The following is a 23,797-nucleotide window of genomic DNA, read 5'->3' as shown; positions in this document are numbered from 1 at the left end:
ATGGTTGTCAATGACCCGGGCGGGAGGAGGGGGATTGGTTGGAGGGACCAAAGGACTGGTGAGGACCGGTTTCAGTCGGGAGACATGAAAGGATGGGTGAACCCGGAGAGCCTTGGGAAGGATGAGTCTGACAGTGGAGGGGTTAATGATGCTCTCAATCACAAACGGTCCGATGAAGCGTGGTGCCAATTTTTTAGAGTCAACCTTCAATGGAATGTCTCTTGAAGATAACCAAACTTTCTGACCTGGAGCGTAGTCTGGTGCCTGGGTTCGGTGACGATCAGCAGTCCTCCTGTTTCTCTCGGTTGTCTTTAAAAGTGCTGCCCTGGCGTCTCTCCAAATCTTGCGACAGCGTCGAAGATGATGTTGCACCGATGGAACAGCCAACTCCTCCTCCTGTGCCGGGAACAGTGGAGGCTGATAGCCTAATGAAACCTCAAATGGAGAAACACCTGTGGCAGAGGAGGAGAGTGAGTTGTGTGCATATTCTATCCAACTTAGGTGAGCGTTCCAGGAAGTAGGATTTGAAGCGGCAACACAGCGTAAGGCGGACTCCAGATCTTGATTTGCTCTGTCAGTCTGTCCATTGGTCTGTGGATGGAAACCAGACGACAGACTGACGGTAGCTCCCAGAGCGTGGCAGAATGATTTCCAAACTTGAGAGATGAACTGAGGGCCACGGTCTGAGACGATGTCTAATGGAATGTCATGAAGGCAGAAGACATGATTTGTCAAGAGGGCTGCTGTTTCGTGAGCTGAAGGAAGCTTGGGAAGACCAACGAAGTGGGCGGCCTTAGATAACCGGTCTACAATGGTAAGTATCGTGGTCATACCATCAGAAACGGGGAGACCGGTGACAAAGTCCACGCCAATGTGAGACCAAGGACGGCCAGGCGTTGGCAAGGGGCGGAGCAACCCTATAGGTGGTTGATGAGAGGCCTTACCCCGAGCACAAACAGAGCAGGCAAGGACGTATTCCTTAGTGTTGCTACCCATGGAGGGCCACCAGAAGTGTTGTCTGAGGAGGGACAACGTCCGACTAATCCCTGGGTGACAAGCGAATCGAGAGTTATGTCCCCACTGCAGAACCTGAGAGTGGGCAGCCTCAGGAACAAACAACAGATTTGCAGGTCCTGTGCCTGGATCTGGTTCCTCCTTTTGCGCCTCACGGACCGCTGACTCAACCTCCCAGGTTAGAGCTCCCACAACCAATGATGCAGGCAGAATGGTGTCGGACCCACTCGGGGTCTCCTCAAAGGCAGACTGGCGAGACAGGGCATCGGGCTTGATGTTCTTTGAACCAGGGCGGTAAGTGATGGTAAAGTTGAAGCGGCCAAAAAATAATGCCCACCGGGCCTGGCGGGAATTCAGCCGTCTAGCTGACTGGATGTAGGCCAGATTCTTGTGGTCTGTCCATATGATGAAAGGGGTCTCCGATCCCTCCAGCCAGTGTCTCCACTCCTCCAGAGCCAACTTCACCACCAATAGCTCGCGGTTACCCACATCATAGTTGCTCTCTGCTGGAGACAAGTGTCGAGAAAAGAAAGCACATGGGTGCAATTTCTGGCCAGGTCCGGAGTGTTGGGAGAGAACAGCCCCCACCCCAATGTCCGACGCATCAACCTCAACGACAAACTGCCGCGTAGAGTCGGGTTGCACCAGAATTGGTGCGGAAGTGAAGCGGTCCTTTAATACGGCAAAAGCTTGATCCGCCTCAGCAGACCACCGGAAAGGAACAGCAGGAGAGGTGAGTCGAGTCAAGGGGGCCACAATCCTACTGTAATCCCGGCTAAACAGACGGTAAAAGTTTGCAAACCCAAGGAACCGTTGTAACATCTTCCTGGAGGAGGGTTCGGGCCACTCTGCCACCGCTTTGGTCTTCTCTGGGTCGGTCCTCACCTGCCCACTCTCGATGATGTAGCCGAGGAATCCAACAGAGTTGACATGAAACTCGCATTTCTCCGCCTTCATGAACAACTTGTTCTCCAACAGTCTCTGTAGTACTTGGCGGACATGATGTTGATGTTCTGAGCGGTCCTGGGAAAAAATCAAAATGTCATCAAGATACACAAAGACAAAGCGGTTACAAAAATCTCAAAACGTCATTAACCAGTGCTTGAAAAACTGCAGGTGCATTTGTTTGTCCGAAAGGCATTACCAGGTATTCGAAGTGGCCCAGTGGTGTATTGAAGGCAGTCTTCCACTCGTCTCCCTTACGAATTCGTACCAAATGGTATGCATTCCTTAGGTCCAGTTTGCTGAAGATGGTGGCTCCCTGTAAGGGTTCGAAGGCAGAACTGATTAATGGCGGAGGATACTTGTTTTTAACAGTGATGTTGTTTAAGCCACGGAAGTCTATACAAGGGCGGAGAGACTTGTCCTTCTTGCTGACAAAGAAAAATCCTGCCACCGCTGCACCGGGGAACAGGGGTTTGGGTCATGGGCGTTGGAGAAACCGGAGGAAGGTCTCACGAAAGGTGTGGCGGCATGGACGCTCCCAGAAGAGTGGGACGGGTCGTTCCTCTCCCGACGTCTGTCTCGAATACGATTATCTAACTTTATCGCCAGATTGATCACCATGTCTAGGGAGTCGGCCACATCATGAACCGCGAGTTCATCCTTGAGTTGCTCAGACAAACCGTGCAGAAAAACTCCTCGTAGAGCCTTGTCGCCCCATCCGGACCCCGCTGCCACAATCCGGAACTCCACAGAGTAATCTGCAACACTCCTTTGGTTCTGTCTTAAATTAAGCAGACGTTTCGAAGTATCTTCAGCACAAACAGGATGATCAAAAACTTGTTTTAGTTCACTCATGAAACGGCCAAAGCTATACACACTGATTCCTCCATCTCCCAACACAGACTCAGCCCAGTCTAATGCTCTTCCTCTTAGTAGTCCCGTAACATAAGAGATCTTAGCTTCATCGGACGTGAAAGTGAACGGTTGGCGAGAAAACACGAGTGAGCACTGAAGTAGGAATCCTCTGCACCTCCCCAGATCTCCAGCATAAGGTGCAGGAGGTGGCACAGGTGATTCCTTGATTACCTGAGGCGGAGCGGGGGATGGAGCTGATTGACTGCCGACAGTGCCCAATAATCCTCGAATATCCGACAATTGGGTCTTGATGGTTCTCAGATCATCCAAAAGCTCTTGTATTGCCCTAATAAATTTTCATGACCGGCAACTGCCCTTTGAAAAGCTTCCTTGTCGGCTGGGTCCATTCTTTTTGGTTGGATCGTTCTGTTAAGGGTGAGCAAGGCAGGAACCCAAAAGCAGCACAAGGAGTTCTTTGAAAATATAAAGGTTTCTTTAATCGTGTACTGAGCAGAACCACAGTCTGGCAACAGGAGAGAAACTAACGATCCAACAACATCAAGGGGTATGAGTACAGGTTATGTAGGCAGCATCCTAATTGACGATCAGTCCCAGCTGCTCCGGCAATCACCGCCCAGGGGACGGAGGAGACAGCCACACCCTCTTGGTGAGCCCTAGACAGACAGGGACAGAAGGACAGGGAAACAGAGGAAACACAGGGAAACTCTGTCTTGTCTTGATGACAACATGACAGAACCTTACTTTGAGCAGCATCAACTGATTTGTTTGCGCCATATTTATCTCAGTTTTCAGTCTCTAAGTGAACCATGTCGACCAGCTAACTTCCGTCATTCACAAATAGCTGGATGTGAGGATGTAGCGAACTAATAAAACACTTGTTGATATCTGCAATACCCAAGGGTATCGGCATCAGCATGGAAGCGGTTGTATTGGGGTCTCCCTTTTTCAGTTTGCCGAGGGTTTCATCTAACGGGGACGTCAGTGAACCAAATCTGTTGGGTTTTTCTTCCTTTCTCTCCTTCATGCTTTTCGTGCTCAGGATAAAATCTTACATGTCGGTCAAGACTAAACATACCTGCTGTGAAGGTGAGACTGGAGAGGTATAGGATGTTGATGTTGTGTTTTTTATGTGTAATATATATATATATAGTGCTGTGAAAAATAACGCGTTAACTCAGTTAATTAAATTACAGGATTAACTAGTTTTGTTTTTTTTACGCATTTAACGCAGGCGCAGAATGAGCTTCCAATCCGTCTGTTGTTGTCGTCTCAAACCAGCAGCGTGTCATTCTGTCTCTACGTGTCGCGTTAACACGACTCCGATCTCCGTCTCGCGCGTCGCAGAGCTCGGATGCCGGGACGAAAAAAAGCCACTTGCACCCCCGCCCACCGTCAACAACTCTTCTCGGAGCTCTTGCCTGTCTTGAGAGCCCTGTAAATGTATATATGTGATTAATCATGATTAATCCACAGAAACCTGTGATTAACCTGATTAAAAATGTTAATCGTTTCACAGCCCTAATATATATATATATATACACAGTTATATGGTTACATACTCGCGCAAATGTTTACGCTTAACTCTGTTTGACTGTTGTCTTTGTTTGTTTAGTTACTTTATTTGTCAGTTTCTATGTATACTGATGGCGCCGCGGACGGCCGCCTCGGTGCGTTGGTGCGCGATGTTTTTTGTTGTTTTCGTCTTAAATACTGTTTTCTGCTGTGATTCCCGGAGCTCTTTCACCAGAGAAGAGCTCATGAACATCAGGGGAACAACTCCAGCGGATTTATTTCCAACGTTTTTAACTTCTGTGGAGTTACTGGACATTTTTGTAAAAGGTGTGCTCACCTTCGCCACGGTGAGACGCCGCCGGAGAGGGAATCGCTCAGGGCGCTTTGCGGCCACGGAAACGGGATCTCGTACAGCGCTGCCGGGCATATTTCTCCAACGTCCGCTCACTGTGCAACAAACTGGACGAACTCCAGCTGCTGGTGGGAGAGACAGAGACTTCTCCTCATCCTCTGTCCTGTGCTTTACGGAATCATGGCTAAGTGGATCGATACCAGATTCTGCGCCCAGCTCGCTGGCTTCCAGCTGTTCCGAGCGGACCGGGTCACGGAGCGCCCGGAAAACAAAGGGTGGAGGAATCTGCTTTACCTCAACAACGGCTGGTGCAACGACGTAACGGTGATTCTACAGCACTGTTCGCCGGACCTGGAATCTTTATCATTCACTGCAAACCCTTCTACTCCCCACATGAGTTCGCTTCATTCATCCTGGCCGGAGTTTACATGTCGCCGCAGGGAAACGTGCAAGAGGCACAGCAGTCCCTCGCTGAACAGATACGGTGTGTGGAGCGGACCTTCCCGGACTCTTTAGTTATTGTACTGGGATTTTAACAAAGGAAACCTCAGCCACGAACTTCCTAAATATAGACAGTTAATTAAATGCCCTACCAGAGAGAAGAGCATTCTGGACCACTGCTACACAACAATCAGCAGGGCCTATCACGCCGTCCTCGAGCTGCACTGGGAAACTCTGACCACGCCATGGTTCATCTGATTCCTCATACAGGCAGAGACTAAAGCTCTGCAAACCTGTGGTGAGGAAGTTCAAGAAGTGGACCAGTGAGGCTCTGGAGGATCTACGGGCGTGCTTGGACTGTACTGACTGGGATGTCTTCAGGACTGCTACCAACAGCCTGGATGAGTACACAGAGGCTGTAACTTCCTACATCAGCTTCTGTGAGGACAGCTGTATTCCATCCAGCTCCAGGGTGAGTTATAACAACGACAAACCCTGGTTCACAGCGGAGCTCAGGAAGCTAAGACTGCAGAAGGACCAGGCATTCAGGAGTGGGGACAAGGACCTGTACACAGAGTCAAAATACAGGTTTAGCAAGGCGGTGAGAGATGCTAAACGACTGTACTCTGAGAAACTGCAACAGCAGCTCTCAGCAAACGACTCTGCTTCTGTCTGGAGAGGGCTCAGGCAGATCACCAACTACAAGCCCAAATCACCCCACTCCATGAACAATGTGCTTCTGGCAGACGAGCTCAATGAGTTCTACTGCCGCTTTGAAAGACAATGGAGCAGTCCTGAGACAATCCCCCACAGCCCCATCAACAAGCCACAGACCATCAGCCCACCCTCCCCAGCCCATCAGGGGCTCACACCTCTGGAGCACCCTCCATCAACTCAGCGACGACCCTCGTCATCCTGGAGAGAGACGTCAACAGGCTGTTCAAAAAGCAGAACCCCCGCAAAGCAGCGGGCCCGGACTCCGTCTCTCTCCACGCTGCAGCACTGAGCTGACGAGGTGTCTCCGGTGTCCACCGTCATCTTCAACACCTCCTGGAGACATGCCACGTTCCAGCCTGCTTCAAGGCCTCCACCATCATCCCCGTCCCCAAAAAACCCAAGATCACAGGACTCAATGACTACAGGCCCATCGCCCTGACCTCTGTGGTCATGAAGTCCTTTGAACGCTTGGTCCTGTCACACCTCAAGACCATCACCGACCCACTCCTGGACGCCCTGCAGTTCACCTACAGAGCCAGCAGGTCGATAGACGCTGCAGTCATCATGGCCCTTCACTACATCCTCCAGCATCTGGACTCCCAGGAACCCACGCCAGGATCCTGTTTGTGGACTTCAGCTCTGCTTTCAATACAATCATCCCGTCCCTGCTGCAGGACAAGCTCTCCCAGCTGCACGTGCCCGACTCCACCTGCAGGTGGATCACAGACTTCCTGACCGACAGGAAGCAGCACGTGAGGCTGGGGAAACACGTCTCAGGCTCCCGGACCACCAGCACAGGTTCCCCAAGGCTGTGTTCTTTCCCTCTGCTGTTCTCCCTGTACACCAACAGCTGCACCTCCAGTCACCAGTCCGTCAAGCTCCTAAAGTTCGCGGATGACACCACCCTCATTGGGCTCATCTCTGGTGGGGACGAGACCGCCTACAGGTGGGAGACTGACCACCTGGTGACCTGGTGCAGCCAGAACAACCTGGAGCTCAACGCTCTAAAGACAGTGGAGATGGTTGTGGATTTCAGGAGGAATGCAGCCCCACCCGCCCTCTCATCCTGTGTGACTCCCCCGTCGACGCTGTGGAGTCCGTCCGCTTCCTGGGCTCCATCATCACCCAGGACCTCAAGTGGGAGCTGAACATCGGCTCCATCACCAAGAAGGCCCAGCAGAGGATGTTCTTCCTGAGGCAGCTGAGGAAATTCAACCTGCCAGGGAAGATGATGGTACAATTCTACACGGCCATCGTTGAGTCCATCATCTGCTCCTCCATCACCGCCTGGCACCCTGCAGCCACAGCCAAAGACAAGTGCAGGCTGGAGAGCATCATCCGCCGGCCGAGAGGGTTATCGGCTGCAATCTGCCTTCCTCCAGGTCCTGTTCACTTCCAGGTCACTGAAGCGGGCCAGAAAGATTGTCGCTGACCCTCCCACCCTGGACACTCCTTTTCGAGTCCCTCCTCGGGAGGAGGCTGCGTCTATCATGACAAAGACCATCCGCCACACCAAAGTGTTTTCCGTCGGCAGTCGGGCTCATCAATGGAACCCGGACTGACTGACTGTCACCCCAGGACTACCACCTCTTCTTCCACCTTCCTCTCCTCCTTCTTCCCGCTCCTTCCTCTTCCTCCTCCTCCTCTTCCTCCCACCTCCTCCTCCTCCTTCTTCTTCCCTCCTCCACACACGTCACTTTAACATGCACTTTAACTTGAGGCCTCCTCCACACACATGCCACTTTATTTGCATGCACTTTAACTTAAACACACGCCACGCGTAACATACACTTTTAACTAAAACACACCACTTGAAGCACACACCCAAACACTTTCACATTACTTGTTGTCTTTCTGTCGTGTTGATTGTTGTTTGTTTGTCATGTCCAAATGCTGCACCTTCCACCAAAAAAAAATTCCTCGTTTGTGTAAACATTCCTGGCAATAAAACTGTTTCTGATTCTGATTCTGATTCTGATTAACGTTGAGAGCAACGGAAAATGCAAAGTCAAATTCCTTGTATGCAAAAACTTACATGGCCAATAAAGCGGATTCAGATTCTAACAAGTAATATATTTGTAATTTTTAGATTGTTTCTCTGGTATTGAGGAACTTTGTTTTCCTAAATGAAGATGATGGTAACTAAAATCTATGTTGGGAAATATCTGTAGGCCAATGAAAGATTTGTTTTCTCACATAATTACAAGTACACGTATAAAGGTTATTTTAACAAACACATCTATAAATACTGAAATAAAACTTCCTCAGTGATAGATACAAGCTTATATTCTTTCATGACTCAGTGTATCCTGTTAGGACTTTGAAGGGCCAACATTTCACTCCGATAGAGAGAAAAAAAGGTGAGAAAACTGGAAGTGCTTATCGTGTTCTCTATGTTTAAGTCTATATATGGTCTTTCCAAAAGCATATTACGAATCCCACAAAACAGTTATACAATAATAAAGTATTTTCTGGGTCTCTGCATGTTACACAACATTATCGATATATATGGACATGGCCAGGCAGCATGAGCCCACTCACTCAGGTGGGCCACTATAGATTGTTCTGTGTGTGGGCTTCACTTCCAGCTGGCATCTATCTGCCTAACAATGAGATAAAATCATCAATGCAACTAGAAGAGGAGTTTTTGCCCAAAAATAAGAAACTTTTACTTATATAAATTCTTGCTGATTGTGAACCACTTCCAGACTTATCTGACTCCTTTGAGTGGTCGAAAGACACGAAAAGCACAAATCAAATACAGGTCTATTTACCATTTATCGTTGACATTGGTGCCATTTGTTGTCAGAGTCACCATTCAGCTAACGAAAAGTGATCACTATTTAACTGTTCAAAAGAAGTCTCTATACTTCCTTTGAGTTTGTACATAATTTTACTTGAGTATTTCTGTTATGTACTACTTTTTACTTCTAATCTTCTACATTTCAGGTGTGAATATTGTACTAGTTACTTAATTACATGTGTGGGACAGTTGTAGTTACTTTAAATTTAAATATTTAAATCAATAAAGCAGTATCTAGTTGGAGACTCTTGTCACATTTCAGATACAATTTTTTTAGCATTTCCACAAAAAGGACATTTCACCTATACACATACTTAACAAACTGTTTGACGCCCAAAGAAGGAAATTATCCAATATTTCACAACACCACAACGACTTTAAAAGGTGAATTTACATGTTTTTGTAAAATCGAGAAAATGAGCCCAGACTCCAGAGGGTTAACGTGACATATTTGTCAGTTTACCAAGGCCACTGGTTCTGCTGCTGTTCAGTGTTAAAGATGACAGGACCAATGGGGTCTCAAATACACCTTTGTTTTTTACTAATCTGGATGTTTCACTGAAGAAACAATTTATCATCCACGATATTAAATACCTCGCTGGCACTTTATAGGTAGAAGCCTCTTTGAAAACACAGCTCTGTGTGAAGTTTTGTCTTTAAAAAAGAATGCAATTAAACAAGTGTTTAAAATACACGCTGTCTGAAGTGATTACTCGTTCATTTAGAAGATTTAGTCTTTAGAAGAAAAAAAACTTTTAATTGCGATTAATGAATTTCAAAATGTGCGATTAATTAGTTAATTTTTTTTAATCAATTGACAGCCCTAATTGCAACATTTACTTCAAAAGGAGCAGTATGTAGGATTTAGTGGCATCTAGTGGTAAAACCATGAACGGCCCTTTTCAAAGCCAGTGTTTTGGTTTGTCCGTTCTGGGCTACTGTAGTAACAAAGGCGGGGTGCAACATGGCAGACTCAAGAGCCACTCGCTCTGTAGATAAAGGATCATTCTAAGCTAATGAAAATCCAATAATTGATAGTTTCAAGTGATTTTACACCAATTAATAGTCCTCCACACTAGTTATTTACATTGAGGAATAGATGCAACACTGGTTTGTCGTCATCCCTCTCAGACCTGACAAGCAGAACGTCTCTCTTACTGTGAAATCAATTCTTCTGCCCACATTATCACAGATCACAGTGGTCCTAAGTCAGTCCTGTGAGATATAAGGATGGTGAACTGGATAATGCTCAACCTGTGGCGTCAGTGGGCAACCAGACCGGTTTAGACAGAAGCACATGTCAAAGAAACGCCGACCTCTCACTTATTCACAGCAGGAGAAACAGTCAACTAAGATCGCTGAACCCAAATAGTTGAATGCAGAAGAACTGGCCATTGTCCAGAAATAAGATTAACTATCGTCCCATGTCAAACTAGAAACCTCCTTCAGTCTCCCAAGTTTGACAGACCCCCTTAAAATATTAATGTTTCTCAAGAGTAAATACATCTCTGACATAACAAAACAAACTATTCTAAACGTGGAAATGTCTTTATCTGCAGTCTAGACAAAACATCTCGAAATCTCATATGATTAATGTGAAATGGATTGAAATAATGAGAAATTGCTGTGTAAAACTAGGAGCCATGTCTGTAAAAATAAATCAGATGTCTTTTCTGCCAAGAAGAAAAGTTGATCCTCTTGAACAGCAATCCTCACCATGAAGCACACAGAAAGAAGGAGGTTGCTCTTGTTCAGGTCAAAGATTTGAATCTTTTCTCTCACCCGGAGCCCTTGGCAGCATGCTAAGCAGCAGAAGCTTTGATGTCATGTATAAACTCAGTGTATTCAATCAAGTCAAATGGGAAGTGATAAGCACTTAATCCCAGACCAAAAAAAATCCTGTTTTAGATATGAAATGATATAATTTCTTGTGATTCATCTTTTAAGAAAGACAGATGCTAACTAGAACGGGCACTCGGTAGAGCGCATACCTTTGCATATCACAAGATTGGGCATTGAATTATGAACATTTTGGCATTAGTTGCATGCCAATTGGACAAAAATGTATCGTGCTATGGTAAAAAAAGATTTTGACCTTTCCATGACCTTGACCTTGACCTTTGACCCGATTGATCCCAAAATCTAATCAAATGGTCCCCGGATAATAACCAATCATCCCACCAAATTCCATGTGATTCAAGAAGATTTTACCTGTTCATGACCTTTGACCTTGACCTTTGACCCGATCGATCCCAAAATCTAATCAACTGGTCCCCAGCTAATAAACAATCATCCCACCAAATTTCATGCGATTCGGTTCAATACTTTTTGAGTTCTGCGAAAGATTTTGACCTGTTCATGACCTTTGACCTTGACCTTTGACCCGATCGATCCCAAAATCTAATCAACTGGTCCCCGGATAATAAACAATCATCCCACCAAATTTCATGCAATTCGGTTCAATACTTTTTGAGTTTTGCGAATAACACGCATAGAAATAAATAAATAAATAAATACACGGCGATCAAAACATAACCTTCCGGCATTTTCAATGCGACGGTAATGATAGCCGAGTACTCTGGTGTCTGTTGAAGGGTGTGAGTTCAATTACATTCAATTCAGTTTATTTGTATAGCCCATTCTCACAAATTACAGATTTGCCTCAGAGTGTTTTACAATCTGTACACATAGACATCTCTGTCCCAGAAGTTAGAGTTAATGCTTAATCCTCTCTACAGAAATGCTGTCCCACTGTCTAAATGTAGGGGTCCCTTAAGGATTGGGTTATATTTGTTATAGCCTTCTGTATTGAAATTATTAACTCAAAACACCCATATACTTGACCATGACACCAAGAAGGAAGTAACTGGCATCACTTTACATCATGTTGATATTTTTTTATTTTTTTAACATTTCCATGCAATAGTGGTACAACATCAAGCCACAGAGCCATTGTGTCCAACCCAACAATAAATACAATAATATTGACAACTTTCACAGAGAAGTCGACAATAAACAAAAGACGAGGACAACACAGCAAGTGGAACAAGGTGCCTTAAGCCACATACATTAATTAATATGACACATCTTGTGGAATCAATCGCAGAATAAAACTTCATTAATTGACGTGTGACCATTGGCGGCATCTATTTCAAGTTTGTGTGCAACCCGTGGGTTTACTCAGGACAGTAGGCTACCTGGTCTCAATTAAAAACATATTTGTTGATGTTATCAAACTGGTCATCAAACATGCTGATGCATGACAGAATTCGCCACACGATGAATGGTTGATGGGGGATTTAAATTATGATATGTCAACAAGCAGGTGGAACATTAGAGGAGAACGGACTGGAGTGGACTGGGAAAAAAGCTCCATATCTCATTAATTTCTCTAAATAAGAGGTGGAAGCTTTTTGCTTATGAAGAAGCTATGTCATCGTTTAGTATGTACATCATCTATCATCAGCCACAAGTCCTATGGCTCAAACAGAAAATAGGTTTTACATGTGCTTTTCTTTAATTTATGCTCGACTTAGTTAGAAACTGAACTTAATGAGATGCAGTGAAGTAACAGCGGATGAAGTCTTTCAGTTATTCCCTTATCCTAAAAGAATCAAAAAGTAAAGACATTTGTGAGAAATAATTCTCCATTGTATAAAAACAACGCAAGATCATTGTCTTGAGAGAGACTTACTATTATTACAGGCTTATCATGTAATATTGGAAATAAACTGTTGCTGATTTTAAATAAATGAATAACATAAACTAACATCCATGACTATTGTGATAACCTGGTGAAAAAGATTGCCTAGTCTGAAGCTATAAACATTCCTGCTAAAACTGAATACATACAGTATATTCACTATAGTGATTAAAATATCTTTTAAAATGATGTTGACTATAAGAGAGTTTTTCTGCCTTCATTTTTTAAAACATGTATTCATAAATTGCAATTCTGTGACAGGCTATAAAAGAAACTTTTTGGAATATGTCCTACATTACATTATGAGAAGGGAAAACGATCTGAAACAGGAAGAACCTCCTTTTCAGGAATGTGCCGTCTGAACTCAGCCCATGAAATCAGTCGCTTTTCACTCAGATCCAAAGTGAGGTTACTTTCAGGAATTCCTGCATTTGACCAAAATAGAAAAAAATGTTCACAAGACAGAGGGAATATGTGATTTTGTTAACTAATTTTGAACTTCGAAAATGTGACCTCTAAGTAACCTTTAAGTTGCCTGCCCGAGCATCCTATTTTATTATCCTGCAAAACAAACAGAGTAGATCTTATTCCAATGGCCATTACACCGAGAGGTGCTCAAGCATACCTGAGCCACATTTTTGGATGATCAATTATCTTGTTATCGAACTAAGTAACTGAACAAATTAATAGACGACATCAAGTTTAAGGTATAGTTTTGGCAGAAACGTCTTTTGCTGATAATTGTCACGTTAAGCACCCTCCCACGGAGGAAAAACTAAAAGGCAACAACACACCAAAGAGGCACCTCTCCTAAAACGCGCACAGTTGGGTGACGAGAATGCGTGCTTGCTCGTGTTTCGGTTTATTTGGCCAGTAGGCCGACATGGGAGCGCTGTGTGTGGTGCAGAGGAAGCAGGGGATCACTGCTGCCCCCTCACTTCTCCACTGAGCCCTCAGGAGAGTGGAGGGAGGACTGCAGTGAACGGGTTTTCTCTGAAAAACACCTCAGCAGCGATTTGGAAACACGCATAATTGCAAAAACGCAGCAACGCCATGCGAGCTTTGGACATTTAGGCAAGTTATTTTATGTTCTGTAAAGCTCTTTCGTGAGTTGCCGTTACAAGTGATCTGAAGCCTGCTATGGAGGACCTCTTGAGTCAAAATGAATCTGAGCACTGACAATGTCACAAACTTGTGGAAAAATGGTTCCTCGAAACTCGGCGGGATTCCGAACGCGTCCTCCCCGGTCAACTTCATCAACAGCTCCGGGGGGAACCATACGGAGGTGGACCTCACCCGAGCCATCCCGCTCGGCTTGGTGCTGGGGGCTTTCATCGTGTTCGCCATCGCGGGCAATATCCTCGTCATCCTCTCGGTGGTGTGCAACAGGCACCTGCGGACACCGACAAACTACTTCATCATCAACTTGGCCATCGCCGATCTGCTGCTGGGCACCACGGTGCTGCCGGTGTCGGCTACTCAAGAGATCTTAGACTACTGGGTCTTTGGCAGGATCTTCTGTGACATTTGGGCTGCGGTGGACGTGCTGTGCTGCACCGCGTCCATCATGAGTCTGTGCGTAATATCCATCGACCGCTACATCGGAGTGAGCCACCCGCTCCAGTACCCGAGCATCGTGACAGAGAAGCGGGCTCTGTTGGCCATGCTCGGTGTGTGGGTGCTGTCGGTGGTCATCTCCATCGGACCTTTGCTCGGGTGGAAGCAGCCGCCGTCGCCGGATGACACGGTCTGCCCCATCACCGAGGAGCCCTTTTACGCGCTCTTCTCCTCCTTCGGCTCCTTCTACATCCCTCTTATCGTTATTCTGGTCATGTACTGCCGGGTGTATATAGTCGCCAAACGGACCACTAAGAACCTGGAAGCCGGTGTGATGCGCGAGAGGATGAACTCCGGTGAGCTGACCCTCAGGATCCACAAGGGTTCGCAGGTGAACGAGGATCCCATCAATGCAGGCGCCGGCAAGGGCCGCGCGAACCAAGCGAGAAGTTCCCTCACGTTAAAACTTCTGAAATTCTCCCGGGAGAAGAAAGCGGCGAAAACGTTGGGAGTTGTGGTCGGCATGTTTACGCTTTGTTGGCTGCCCTTCTTCCTCGCCTTACCCATAGGTAGGTCCAATAAGTATGTGTGGTCTGTTGTAGAGCTACTGTCATTCATGAAACACGTTTCACAAACCTATCCAGTGGAGAAGAAAACACCTCATTACATTTAATTCATGACATCTGCAGACAAGTTTTTTTATATACTGTAGTGGTCCTTTTATAAGCTTACATGAATAAGAAAAAAACCTATAGTATTGAGGCATTCAGTACAGTGGATCAATATCATTTTGTTAGAATGCATCATATTTTATGATACAGACTTTGTAATTGGGCCACCTGTAAAATTGTCCCACTCTTCATTGCCAAAGCCAACACTGATGTTGTGATTTCAAAACACGGGGCCTATAATGTGTGATAAAACATGTTTCTCAAGGATGAATTCTTTCAAACATTATTAGCAGGCACGTGCACAGACATTTTGGGGGGCAGGTGCTCAAACCCAAAAAAAGGGCACCCAATGCCAACAAAAAATTCTAAAAAGAGTTGAAGCATAAGCATCAATACACTGATGATGCTGTCCTCGACCTGCGTTTCCTCTGGGCAGCATCAGACCGCTAGCTTACATTTTCTTTATGAATAAAGATGAATTATTATATAGCAACAACAGTACAAGCGTTCTGATTGGCTAATGGGTCGTCATGCCAGCCACGTATTGCCCTCCTCGCTGGTCTGATACGGCTCCGTATTGCCCTCTTACGTCATTTTCAAAATGAGTGATATTGATAGGCATCAACAGCCAAGAGCAGTGGTCCTCAAACTAAGGCCCGCGGGCCGAATACGGCCCGCCTCCACATTTGGCCCGGCCCTCTGAACAATACCAGAGGCCTTATTTTTTTTTTTTCAGTCTGGCCATGCAAATCCGAGACTAGCCCCTGTTAATCAGAACGGAAAAAGAATTATCTCTCTCTCTCTCTCTTTTCTCTCTCTCTCCTCTCTCTCTTCTCCCTCTTCTCTCTCTCCCTCTCTCTCTCTTTTCTCTCTTTTCTCTCTCTCTCCCCTCTCTCTCTTCTCTCTCTTCTCTCTCTCCTCTCTCTCCCTCTCTCTATTCTCTAAACATAACTAATGTCAGTAAACAGCTGGACAAGACTCTGAAATCACGGATTTCGTGAGTTTTTGTTTGTTTATTTTTTTAGGAAACGTCTGACCAGTTGTGACGTCATGTTTTCAGCAGCGCTAATGTTGTGGTTGATTTATCACAAAACAACGTCAGTGGATGATGGATGTGTCACTCTTGCCTGTCTTCAAAACTTGAGAGCCCTGTGTTTGTCTGGTGCTGCGGGTCAGAGGAGAAGGAGGTGCACCCGTTTAGTGGCGCGAGGAGACCTGCGTGGAGGAGGAAGTGGAGGAGGAGGAGGAGGGAGGGGCGCGGCGGGGGGAAGAGGGGGGGGGGGTCTCGTGAGCGTCGCGGAGCATGTCGGGGCGAAATTCTCACAAGAACTCAAATAAATGCCCCGTCGGATATTAAAACACATTTGGGGGGACTTGATGACAGAGAGAGTAACTTTTATTCTTAAATACGGATGAATGAAAAAAGTGGGCTCCAGCAACAAGGGCACTTTTCTCATCCAGGGCAAAATGGGCTGGTGCTTGAGCACCATTCGGGGTCTATTTGTGCACGTGCCTGATTATTAGTGTAATCCTCACTCCGATAATCAGCTGGTACAACAAATACCTCAAGTGTGCCAAGTGAGGTGCATGTGGCCTCGTTCTGCTCTGCTTGCTGTATTTGAAGGCCTGTGGGCCCTGCCACAGCTTTTTCCTCTGAGAGGGGAAAACATTAAGCACTCTTCTGTCATGGCTGTTTGCAAAACCTGCAGAGAAAATGAAACAATTTATTTTTTGGTGAAATGCTCATGTGGCCATGGAGTGGCGAAGGGGTTAAAACAAGTATTTTATTTCGTGAGAGAGGCGCGCTGAACAAAGTCTGACCTACAAGCATGACTGCTGCATTTTGATGAAATCATCCTATATGCCACTTGTTGTGAGTGTGTATTGCAATGAGCCTGCACATAAACACATTCGTGCTGGTCATCAGGGAACATCTTTATGCCCCTGGCTTCAAGCTGCAAGGTTATCACCTCCCCACATGGACAGAGACGACATAGCAGGGTTAATTTGGCCCTGAGGGGTTCAAAGTGAGCATACCAAAAGCATATAGCATGTAATTTTTCATAGTTTGGATTTTCAGATAAGAGAGGCTTCAGGGGGCAGCTTCAGGAGGCCTGTTCATGTACATTAATCAACAAAATGCCAAAGAAAAATCCCCACGGGTCGAGTTTTCTTTGTACATTCACTGGTGTAGCATACTGATACAATTTGGCAGAGGAACATACTGCCTGATGTCATCAGTCCATCAGTCTTCTTGTGGGGAATTCCACACACAATACATCTACCACAAATACATATTGTGTTATAGTGGACTTATCTATCCACTATGTCAAAGCTGGAGACTGAAATGGCATCCTCTATTTCCCAAAGGGGATTGTAGGAAACCTGGTTGTTTACCTATGTATGTTTGTGCCCCTGCTCCCTTGTGTGACTCTCGTTTGAACTTAAATGCTGAAAGTGTGATAGGACTGAGTCTGTCATCATGTTGCTCCGAGTATTAATTAGCCTCCACCCACAGTTTGGGATTTCCTGCCTCACACTGGGAATTCCCCTAGCTGCTCCTTCCTCTGAAAACCGTCATTGATATGTAACGTGTGTGGAGGTTTGGTTGGTGCTGTATATGCGCTGGCCTCAACAAATGGCACGTGTGTTTATTTGTGTGTGCAGGAAAACAGTATGTGTTAATGTACCACTTTGTCCATGTGTGTTTTGGGTGACTGTGCCAGTGTTGCTGCAGATTTTGATGGCAAGCATGCAGCTATTGAGTCCTTCCTTTTTCATGTTCTGAATGATCGCATTTTCTTTTTACACCTTTATCTTGGAGTGAAGCAAGGTGTAGACTTCAAGATTCTAAACATTACATCAAAGTGTTTATGTTACAGGTGTTCCAGGCAAGTTTCCTTGGACAAAACTTTAAGTAATTTCAGAACACATTTTTGTATTACATGATGAAAAAAATTACTCTGTAGCTTTTGAATGTTGAGGGGCTAGACATAACAAAAGCAGCCAAAGTTTCACAAAAATGCTTGTAGACCTTCACAACAGAATAAACATTTTCCAGACAGATATTTTTATTCGAAATTCCAGATACAAAATTGTTCAAGCGTTGATATAGATTAAGTTAAAAAATACTTCCTATAAACACAACATTGAAGCAAAGAATCAACAAAAAATCCTGCAACAAGTAAAAGTAAAAAAAAGAGACTCCAGTTGACAGCAAGAAAACAGATTTACAGAAAGATGCATACATAGAGTAAACAAACTACCTCATGATCATTGTTCATTATTCTGCCAGTTGTTTTCTCCATTTATTCATTGATGTTTTTTTTGTTTGTTATAAGTCGAGAAAAAGAAGCAATCTCGCTTAAAAAATTACAATTGCTTGACGTTTGATTTATTATCCAAATCATCTCCAATTAATTTCCTGTCCATTGACGAATCAATTAATTGACTACATCCAGCTAAACAAATAAACAAAGCTAAATCAAGATAAGGAAACACAATCATAAAACTGTAAGAATAACAAATGTGTCATGAAGAGGAAAACATGTTCCTGTTTCAACTTCCAAAATATTAAGATTTAGTGGCGTGACTCGGCTACATTCTATGTGTTTCAACAGGCTGTTTCCTCTTGTTCTCAGTCGGATTTTAAAAAACTTCAGCGGATACGTGTTTTAATTTATTGCACACATTGTCCCACGACTCTTTAACACCCAGTGCAGGCACTAATGTGCTGTGAAGGTCTTGCATTTAGTAACCAGTGCAAACAGTGGGCCCACGTGTGAGCGACACCAACACTCTGAGGTGTTAACCAATTGTTTCCATGTAGAAGTGTTTTTGGAAGAGATAACTGTGTATGCGTGCATCTCACACAAGCGAGTTTTGTTGCAGGAGCCGGTCGGCCCTTGCACTCAGCCTCGGGGGTAATTGAAATGGTTTTTGAAGGGGAAAAATAATGAGAGTGCAAAGCGCCAAAGCAACAGAGTCGTAATGGGTTGTCAGATCAGAGCTGGAGGGGCCACAGGGCACATGGGGTGAACGTGAGGGTCCCTGGGTTGTCAACTCAATCTTCCACAAATAGCTTCATGCTGTGGTTTGATTGAAAGCAATATGCGAGGGCAATAACTTCTGTCCTTTTCGATCAAGGCATTTTAATCAAATTTATGGGTGTGTTATGAAACCGAATGAGTGAGAGCACAGTGAGTGTGTTATGTTTGTGGCACAGAATCGGCATCACTTCTTCAATGAGTGAGAATAACAGGATGCCTTGTTTTGTTAACATGTTCCTGTGTTTGATCGTGAGATGTGCTCGTGTGTGTACGTGACGGTTCTCAGGAAGGAGCTGCAAACATGTCACTTAACAGAAGAGCCAAGACCACCAACAAAAACTGTCCCACAGTTATCTCTCTACTATTGTCTCGCATCCTCTGCGGTTTTAGTAACACGATGAAACAACATAAACACCTTCAAGCAACGAAAATGGACTACCTTCACACAAAACGTAAACATACAAACATGTACAGGAAGGTCTGTTGACAACCAGATTTATTTCAGGGTTTCCGACTTTTATTCTGCACTTTTGTAGAAAGGAGCCACAGTCCCACGTTTTGGTCTCTATTGTGGCCTCTCGATGTTTAGAGGGCGCTTCCTGAGAGGCAGAGCCACACAGCTGTGTTTGCCTGTGCAGATGACACTGTTGGAGCACATCTGAGCGACTTATCGGTGAAATGCTGTATTTTTTCTTAACTGTTGAATCAACCAGGAGAGCCATAGGCTACAGTTCTGCCATAACCATTTAATAAAGCATACATGTTGATCCGTCTGTTATGTAAAAAGGGAAAAAAGAAATAGAAATAGAAAGGAAAAAAGGTAACCTAAAGATATGTTAGTCTACCCCAGGGCAGCTGTGGCTACTGATGTAGCTTACCACCACCGGTATGACTGTGTGTGTATGACTACTGGACTCTGGACTCTGTAAGCGACTTCGGGTATTTAGAGAAGCGCTATATAAAATTGAAGGTTATTATTATTAGTATGGAATAAAGTTGAAAAACTAATTATATTCATTGATTCAATAGAAAGTGAATTAACTATTTTGATAACTTAATAAATCAACATCAGTCAATTCACAAGTTACAAATGTCAAAACCTTCTCGGGCGACCTCTGGCTTACCCAGGGGAGCGCAAGCCCCATGTCGACTGAGGCCCTTTGCTGCATATCATCCCTCGCTCTCCTCCCTTTGCTGACATTCTCCAGCTGCACTAATAAAGGCAATAAAAAAAGAAAATCTCAAAAGAAAAATGCAACACGTTTCTCTGGTACCGGCTTCTCCAGTGTGAGGACTTTTGTGTGTTGTAGATCATTGCGAATTGAAAATATTCGGTGGGGGGTTGGCTCATCTTGGGGTAGACCAAATGTTCCCTATTTTTAAACAATGCATTGAAAAAATTTAGTCAGATAAATGTATAATGGAAAAAAATACTTAGTTGCTGTCCTAGAACAAAGCTCATACATATTTATTCATGATCTTAGTATGCTATCATCACACAGATTGATACTCAAGAGCATTGCCATTACAATTACAATTTAATATATAATACAATCATCTTAATTATTGCAATTAATTGTTGATTAATCAGTCAATATGCATAATTGACTGATGAGTTTAACATTGTTTTAGTCATTGATCATGTAAATACACAAAACATTTAATAAATATTGCCGTACAAATACAAATGCTTAGCTTGTTTTTTTTCATTTTGTGTTTGTGATCTGCTCGACCATAAAAAGAGAACATATTTGCAACCTACTACTTTCAGATAGAGAGAGAGAGACACACAAAGGAAGAGGAGAGAGAGCCGGAGAGAAATAACAGAAAGACCATGTTTTAATTCCAATGCAAACCTCTGTATCCCAATCACAAGCATAACTCACACCATTATGTCATCACATTGGCTGTCCAGAAGCAAAAATAGCATGTGAAAATACCAGCCACTGAAAAGCGACTCATCCATCTAAAAAACAGGAGGCCAAGACATTCAGACAGCCGTCTCTAGTTTCCTCTCACAATCTGGCAACCGGGACACATTCTGTAGTGCAGCCATTTAAGAGCCACTAATGAAAGTTGGAAGTGACATTTCCTCATGTTGTTGCACTCATCGCTTTCCTCCAGGTTAACAAATTAACTGGAGCAGTGTGTGTGTGTGTGTGTGTGTGTGTGTGTGTGTGTGTGTGTGTGTGTGTGTGTGTGTGTGTGTGTGTGTGTGTGTGTATGCGTGTGTGTGTTGGGTGTGTATGTGTGGGTGCTGTGTACGTGCTTATATAAGTCTGATATAAACTTTGCATGGTTTTGGTTTGATGCCACAGGTGTCTTTGGCATCAAACCAAAACCATGGTGGATTTTTTTATTGTTATTTTAAAATCAAAAAGTGGAGACAACTATATAACTCCCTTACTTCGTTCTCCGCAACCAGTAATTGATTCAACCCGTTGACTCTGTATTATATATGTACATTGTAATGCTGCTGATATGATATTCAGAAGAAGCAAGCTGAGGTGTTTTGCCAGATCTAATTTCACATTTGAAAGGCTGAGATTGGAGTGCATTTTGTTGCATCTTCAGTCTCTCCAGGAATGTGAAATTAATCTAGGAATGTGGGTTGGTGTAAAGGAACACAGTTTTACTCAAATCCGCCCACACACAAACACACAAAGTCTTTATTTCTTTCACGCTCATCTCCCACTTGCTGTGTTTTTTTTAAATCTTCAGGCTTCCCCCTCTCACCTCATTAGCTTGTAGGGTTGGTCATTGCAGTGTAACACAGGCCAATGTCATGAGCACACGTGACAAGTCGGCTTTAGAATATTTTGTAATGTTGACCTTTCCATCATTAGTCTCCCTGCTGAAAATGTCTACAGAAGGCATACCCTAACGCCTCCACCCCCACATGCACACATGTGCATCCAGCTGTGTGCTGTTAAACTCTCAGAAAAAAGGTGCCATTTAATTTCAACTGTCTGCCTTTTGCTCAAAGTGAAGCAGGTCTCCCACAGTGTATTTATCTAAAAGGGGGATTCAAGGTCATCTCACTCTCTCTCTCTCTGATACTTATGAATGTTCTCCACATGAACTACAGAGCGGATGCATTGTTTTTGTTTTTTTAAAGGAAGCACTTTGTCTGCCTTGAAAGTTTTCATATATAGAAGGTCTTTCTTTACTGATAAATGACATGGAAAATTGACTGTACTCGGGTCCTCTGTGCTTCGCATCCTGTCTGCAGGCAGTCTGGCTGTAACGTCCTAATCACTGCTGCCACCTACTGGGTCGAATACAAACTTCAAGACTCATCGTCAATTTATTAAGAGCAAGGATGCACTGAGCAAATACAGCTCTGATTAAACAGATGAGATAGATCCGTATTTCGATAGAAAAAGTTGGATCAGTGCATCCTTAATTATTTTTTGGTAGCTTTAAGTTTTGAAAAAAACCTTCCAATAAAGTCAGTAATAAAACAAGACGCTTGCAATGTGTTTATGGCTGCATCATTGCATCAGTTTGAAACATGTCTCTAAATGATTTGATCTAAATTTTAGTAAATTGTGAGTATCACACAGACGTAGGTGACATAACCTGTTTCTTTCATTCAGTGAAAAGAGCACAGAGTAAAGCAAGCGGTTTGAGAAAAAAAGGTATCCGGGACCTTTAAGCGGTTAATTTGAGGTTTCTGTACTAAGCCATTGGGCACTAATGAGAGTGTTTCCATTTTCTCTCTCTGTTCTACTGTCTCCAGGGTCTTTTAATGTGAACTTGCGCCCACCTGAAGTCCTCTTCAAAGTGATCTTCTGGCTGGGCTACTTCAACAGCTGCCTGAACCCCATCATCTACCCCTGCTATAACCGCGAGTTCAAGCTGGCATTCATCCGCATCCTCCGATGCCAGTGTCACCAGCGTAAGCATCCCGGCTGGAGAGCATACAATTACCGCTCCTCCAACTTCAGCTCCTCCGGACACTCGCGCAAAGGCTCAGCGGATCACAACTCCGGCTGCTTGAACGGTAGCCAGCGCACTCTGCCCTCCTCAGCCAGCCCGAGCCCCAGCTACCTGAGCAAGGGCCTCCCATCTTGCCCTGAAGGGGAAACATTATATATCTGGGGGGGCACCACCCCAACTCTCTCCTCACCCAACCTGCTGCCTGGCAGCTCCGCAGACTGCCAGCCAGGAGCTCTGAGAGGGGAGCTAAGAGGAGGAAAACCAGCTGAGGAGACCACTGGTATTTTCTCTTTCTCCTTTGGGAAGAATAGAGACAAGGGAAGAACCAACAAAGACAGCATGGTGCCTGATGACATGGTGTGACTTCTGGGTGTCACTGAGATGTAACTCGTTCGCCACGTGTATGGTTTTAAGTCATAGAGCATGGGTGTCTGATTTGCTGCCTTCATTGTACATGTTCATTCATCAGTGGATTGTCACTGTCATTAGTGCTCAATGTAAGCTGATGGTAACTGAGTATTGTCTATGCTGCTGTATCGGAGGTGCTTTGTCCTATGTAACTGTATATGTGGTTGACATAGACAGGGGGGGTTATTTCAGTGAACAGTAACCGGTTCAAGACAGTGTCTCAAAATAATCACTGCTTATCCCTCTTTGGGACGGAAAGACACCAGCGCATGTATTTTGATCAAACAAAAATGCATTCTAAGAAAAAAGGACACATTTTTAGAAATCCAGGACGGTTTCCTCTCAGTTAAAGCCCCACGTCTGCCCTGTAGAAGACTGACTAAGAGCCTGACTTGTGTAAAATGTGTGATAAGACAAACAATCACCTTTCTGTTGCAGTCACTTGATATCTTCATGGTATGTTGTGGAATTAAATTATAACCTGGTTTATCTGCTGTGAGCACAATCATGTGATAGAATTCTTTGTATGTTTGGTGTGTTTTTCTGAATATCGATATGAGAGATGTGAGTGATACATGAATAAACATAGAATGTTGATCAAATGCCGCTTGGAGGTAAACTCTGAAACTTGCACTTTCATATATGATCATCGATTTATAAAATACTATCAAAAACTAGAAGTGGTATAAGAAATATTTATTGAAATCGGATTGTAAAATGATGTTACTGCAAACAAACTGTAATTTAGGTAAATGGGAGGTGTGAAATTAGATTTGAAGTCACTTGTCATATTGATTACCTTCCAAA

General features: G+C 44.4%; 1 protein-coding gene across 1 annotated transcript; it reads left to right on the top strand.

The window, feature by feature from the left end:
- The first annotated feature begins 13,355 nt into the window (after positions 1-13,355).
- Positions 13,356-23,596, top strand: LOC130209191 (alpha-1A adrenergic receptor-like). The gene is made up of 2 exons (XM_056438680.1): positions 13,356-14,489; positions 22,383-23,596. The coding sequence occupies exons 1-2, from the start codon at positions 13,526-13,528 to the stop codon at positions 22,943-22,945; spliced, it is 1,527 nt and encodes a 508-aa protein (XP_056294655.1). The 5' UTR covers positions 13,356-13,525; the 3' UTR covers positions 22,946-23,596.
- Positions 23,597-23,797: the final 201 nt, after the last annotated feature.

Source organism: Pseudoliparis swirei, chromosome 19, assembly GCF_029220125.1.
Source record: "Pseudoliparis swirei isolate HS2019 ecotype Mariana Trench chromosome 19, NWPU_hadal_v1, whole genome shotgun sequence".
Taxonomy (NCBI): domain Eukaryota; kingdom Metazoa; phylum Chordata; class Actinopteri; order Perciformes; family Liparidae; genus Pseudoliparis; species Pseudoliparis swirei.
Note: the sequence above shows the minus strand (reverse complement) of the source record. Positions and strands in the feature narration are given on the sequence as shown.